Source organism: Rhipicephalus microplus, chromosome 7, assembly GCF_043290135.1.
Source record: "Rhipicephalus microplus isolate Deutch F79 chromosome 7, USDA_Rmic, whole genome shotgun sequence".
Taxonomy (NCBI): domain Eukaryota; kingdom Metazoa; phylum Arthropoda; class Arachnida; order Ixodida; family Ixodidae; genus Rhipicephalus; species Rhipicephalus microplus.
This window is the reverse complement of record NC_134706.1, coordinates 128,127,639-128,133,214: the sequence shown is the minus strand read 5'-3', so window position 1 is coordinate 128,133,214 and position 5,576 is coordinate 128,127,639. Positions and strand designations below refer to the sequence as shown.

General features: G+C 43.7%; 1 protein-coding gene across 1 annotated transcript; it reads right to left on the bottom strand.

The window, feature by feature from the left end:
• Positions 1–3,698: 3,698 nt before the first annotated feature.
• LOC142767862 (uncharacterized) lies at positions 3,699–4,904 on the bottom strand. The gene has a single exon (XM_075870109.1). The coding sequence runs from the start codon at positions 4,902–4,904 to the stop codon at positions 3,699–3,701; it is 1,206 nt and encodes a 401-aa protein (XP_075726224.1).
• Between the last annotated feature and the right edge of the window lie 672 nt (positions 4,905–5,576).

Below are 5,576 nucleotides of genomic sequence, written 5' to 3'. Positions count from 1 at the left end.
CAACTTCGGAAAAAAGCAGCGCTTCGAGTTATGTAATCTTAAAGCGCTGTAATCTCAAGTTGTAAAAGACTATGTCTACTTAGGGCAGGTAATAACCGTGGAGCCGAACCACGAGATTGAAGTAACTAGAAAAATAAAAATGGGGTGGAGCACATTTGGCAAGCACTCAAACTATGACAGGTAGATTGCCCCTATTCCTGAAGAGAAAGGTGTATAACAGCTGTATCTTGCCGGTACTTAGCTACGGAGCAGAAACCTGGAGACTTACAAAGAGGGTTCAGCTTAAATTGAGGACGACGCAACATGCAATGGAAAGAAAAATGGTAGGTGTAACCTTAAGAGACAAGAAGAAAGCAGAGTGGATTAGGGCACAAACGGGGTTAAGGATATCATAGTTGAAATAAAGAAGAGGAAATGGACATGGGCTGGGCATGTAGCGAGTAGACAGGATAACCGCTGGTCATTAGGGGAACTTACTGGATTCCCAGAGAAGGGAAGCGGGTTAGGGGGAGATAGAAGGTTAGGTGGGCAGATGAGATTATTTATTTATTTATTTATTTATACATGTACCTACATCGCCCTTATGGGCATTATTGTAGGGGGGAGAACAAGCAAAAGAATACAGTACAGTCGATATACCGAAAAAGATGGTTGCGGATAAAAGGCTGTATCGTTTGAAAGAACATAGTCATAACAAAGTGAAACAACAAAGTGAAACAACACCGTCATAAATAAGGCATCAAATTGCAAATACAAATGCAAAACGTTGAAAGAGAAGAGTGCTATTGGTAACATAGGGCAATAAAAACAAAAAAAATAGTTAGTACGGAACGTATCAGAAATTTACAGTAATGATTAGTTCAACAAAAAATTGTGCAAATTTTTAACAAAAGATAAGGGAGGCGCAGAGACAATTTCCTCTGGCAAGCCGTTCCACTCATGCGTGGTTCTTGGAAAAAAGGCGTATTTGAATGCGTTGATCCTGGAAGTGTATTCACGCAGTTTTAAAGAATGGTCAGTACGGGGTGACACATAGGTAGGTGGCTTTATATACTGATCCTTGTCGATGCCTGTTTTGTTCATGAATATGCTGTAAAATAGGGACAGTCTTAGGTATTTTCGCCGGTCAGCTAACAGAGGCCATTGCAATCCTGAACGAATGTCAGCTGATCTTATGGTAAAGTTATAATTGCTTGCCACAAAGCGTGCTGCGCGTGCCTGTACACGCTCCAGGGCTTCTATATTTGATTTTGTTGAGGGGTCCCAGGCACTGCAGGCATATTCTAATATGGGACGCACATTGGATATGTATAGTGTTTCTTTCAACTTAGTTGGTGCCTGTCTGAAATTGCGCCTCAAAAAATTTAGCACTCGACTAGCCTTTAATGTTAAGTAATTAATATGAGCGTTCCAAGATAGGTTGGCAGAAAAAATGACCCCTAGATATTTATATTCTGTTTCATCCGGCAAGGTAGCCCCGGCCATGACGTAATTTGAAATCCGAGGCTGTTTTTTGTTCGTAAACCTCACCAATTGACACTTCGACAGATTTAGTGTCATTCTCCATGAATCACACCAAGAAACTATGGAGTTCAAGTCATTCTGCAATTGAACGGTGTCCGCTTCAGAGGTAATGTTACTGTAAATGCAGCAATCGTCAGCATACAATCGAACACGGCTAGAGAGATTGTCGGAGATATCATTTATAAAAATAAGAAAAAGCAAGGGCCCCAAAACTGACCCTTGCGGCACTCCTGACAATACACCGACGCTTGATGAGCACACACCGTCGAGAATCACGCACTGCTGTCTTTCTGAAAGGTACGCCTCAATCCACATGAGAAGGGCATTAGGTATGCCTAGACAATGAAGCTTTTGCAACAACAACACATGTGACACGGAATCGAATGCCTTCTGGAAATCCAGAAATATACAGTCAACCTGAAGGCCTGAGTTAATAGAAGCTGCAATGTCGTGCGTGAACTCGACCAGTTGTGTATCGCACGAGAAACCCGCCCTGAAACCGTGTTGCAATGGGGAAAAGAAGTTAGTACTTTGAAGATGATTCATTAAGTTTGTGTAAATGATATGTTCGAGTGTCTTGCAGCATACGCTTGTCAGAGAAATGGGCCTGTAGTTACACTTTTTTGTTTTATCTCCGCTTTTATATACTGGGGTTACGTTGGCATTTTTCCAATCAGCCGGTAAAAGGCATTGTTCAAGCGACGTTTTGTACATGAGAGTTAAAAAAGGGGTGATAGACACTGCGCAGTTTTTCAAGACGAAGTTGGATATACAGTCAGGACCAGGAGCAGAGTGAACATTTATTTTTTCCAACAAGAGAACGACACCGCGTTCGGAAATTTCTATGTCGTTCATTTGCGGGAGCGAGCCATCATTCTGGCATAGACTACATGTGTTAACTGGATGCGAGAACACAGACTGAAAGTATGTATTGAAACCCTGAGCTTTGGCTTCCGTGTTAGATTCGTAATTTATCCCGTCCATGATGTCAGGAATAGTGGGTCTAGAATTACTTTTATTTTTCACGTATTTCCACACTTCCTTGGGGTTGGTTTTAAGTTTCTCGCCTAGATCACAAAGGTACATTTCTTGTGCTCTGCGCATAGCTTTTGTCACCATTTTGCCTATCTCTTTCATTTTTGAAAGCATACAGGATCAGGCACTTGGCAATACTTTCGATACAATCGATTCTTTCTATTTATCTTTGATCGGAGTTCCCTACTGAGCCATGGTTTATCATTGCGTCGCCTGGCCGAAATGATACACGAAGGAATGAAAGTTTGGGTCAAGGACATTATCTTTGTTTTGAAGAAATTCCACTGCGCATTCTAGTCTAACGATGAACTATGCGATTGGAACTCAGGAAAAAATGCATCCAGTTCACGCGACAGTGATGGGTAGTCATTTTTTTCATATGAGAACACTTTGCGGGGTGCCTGAGCGCGGCGGTTTTTAGCACTACAAGACATTTTAGTGACAACAACTTCATGGTCGCTGATACCAGGGAGTGTGACAACAGAGGATACAAGATCCGGTTCACTGCACAAAAATAAATGAAGAATGTTTGCACTGTCACGACCAATTCTTGTTGGCGTTTCGACAAATTGAAATAATGAGTGGGCATTAATCATCTCCCTAAAGGTAGTATACAGGAAAGACGTTGTGTTTAACACGGGTTTAAAGGACTTCCATTCTACATCCGGGAAGTTAAAATCGCCTCCGAGAATTACGTGCGTTGTTTGCAAACTTAATAAAACGTTGCTCAACTGAAAGAGAGGATGGGCAGTTTTTATACCGGGCGGCCTATAAAATGAGCCAATGGCAACGGAAGAACCGTTTTGTAGCAAAATTTTACACCAGACAGTTTCGCATGAGTCGGCTTCGATGCTTATAGAATTGCTAGCTATGCTATCTTGAATGAGAACAAATACACCACCACCATGGCAATTACGGTCTTTCCTATATACGGTATAGCCAGAGGGAAACATTTCGCTGTCGCTAATTGTGTTGTCGAGCCATGATTCTGTACCAATGACTACGTGTGGATTTGTTGATTCTATCAAGGAACTGAACTCTACAGTTTTATTTTTGAGGCTTCTGCAATTTACTACAATACATACGAGATCGTGTTTGCCGGATGGTGTATTTTTACGGTAAGCTGCATTCTTTAGTGGCTATCGAGTATCCCTGGTCACGGTGTCGGTTTCAGCATTATATACGAAGGTTTGGTTGCCTATTTTCATTTTATTAAAATGCAACTTGTATTCTGCTTTACGGTCTTTGGCGAACTGAATCAGTTTCTTCCTGTCCTGTCGAACTTTACTGGAATAGTCCTCACTCAACGCGAACTCAGTTCCTTTCAGCTTTGAGGCAACAGCAAGCACACGTTCTTTGTCTTTAAATGACAAAAACCTCAGAATTATGGGCCTTGCCTTTACCGCTGTGTAGCGTCCTAGCCTGTGAGCTCTTTCAATGGCAGCAGTGCTGATTGCCACGTTCAGTTTTTCGGAGCAAAAGGCAATCACTTGAGCCTCTGACTGAGCCCACGTTTCATTTACAGTATCTGGAAGGCCATAAACTACCAAATTGTTTCTTCTAGATCTGCCATCTAGGTCCTCATACGAGTCCCGTAATTTGGCGCAGGTATCAGCAAGATCTTCATTTTGAGCGAGTAGTTGCGTTACGTCATCCCGTAAAGGGGACACGTTATCTTCCACGAGCTTGACCTTTTCTGCCAGTTGCGATAGCTTTTGTTCGAGTGCTTGTTGGTCGGCTCGAATGAAACGAATTTCCGAAAGAATTTCAGTCTGTTGCTGTTGCATTGACGGTAGTGTCATGATGACATCCAACATTTCTTTTTCTTGTTGGGAGGTCAGAGGGCCCGGGTTTTGTTCTACATCCCCAGACAGAAGCAGCAACATTCGAGCAACACGCATGCATGACAAAAATTTTGCACCCAGCAGGAAAACATTTTGAACAATCGTAGTCGACAGCGAGTTGGGATCTGGCACCAATTTTTTAAACGGCTTTCCGTTAACAAGGCGATAAGAATAACCAACCTGAAGAAAGACGAGCCGTGAGTGACTGAGAGCCATGCCGGTGCCAGATCCCAAAGTGGGTGGTTGCAGTAGTCGCTTAAGTAGCCCTGCGCCGTCCTGTAGCGTCCCGGGTTGCCAGACGAAGTAACGGTGGCCGGACGGTGCCGACAGCGCTAGCACATCCAGCGGTGAGGAGCAATCCGACAGCGGTTGAAAAGCCGGGCAGATATCCGGGTTTGTGCCGTCATCGAAGATAGGACACGTTGTTGCTCCAGAACCAAGGAAAATTGCCAGCATCTGCGCAACCTGAAGAAAGACGAGCCGTGAGTGACTGAGAGCCATGCCGGTGCCAGAGCCATGCCGGTGCCAGATAAGAAGTTTGCGGGTATAAATTGGCAGCAGGAAGAACAGGAGCGGGTTAACTGGCGGAACATGGGAGAGGCCTTTGTCCTGCAGTGGACGTAGTCAGGCTGATGCTGATGATGATTATGATGATGATATATATTCTCTCTCTCTCTCTCTCTCTCTCTCTCTCTATATATATATATATATATATATATATATATATATATATATATATATATATATAGATATTGTGAGTATGACAAGAGAATTACTCCTCATTCTCTTCAGATATCATCATCACCAGTGTGATTTAGCTCGAGCCTGGCTGAATAAACCGGTCCCTCACAAGTGGTGGATGGTGCTTTTCGTTCCCCCAAGTCCTCTCGCCCGTTTTCGCTGGAGCTCCGCTGAGTAATCGCATACAACCCCCTGCCATGGCAGCCCCAGAAAACCCTGGCTCATCCAACGTCGCCGTCTGACTGCAGCCACCGACACCCGCTTCGCCCAACAACATTCGCCTGCGTGATCCACTTGTGTTTTCCGGTTTCCGAGGCGATGTTGTAGAAGACTAGATCAAGGACTACGACATCGTCAGTGATTTGAACAGGTAGGACAATCCACAGAAGTTCTGCAACGTCCCAATTTACTTCTCCGATGTCGCCAAAACTT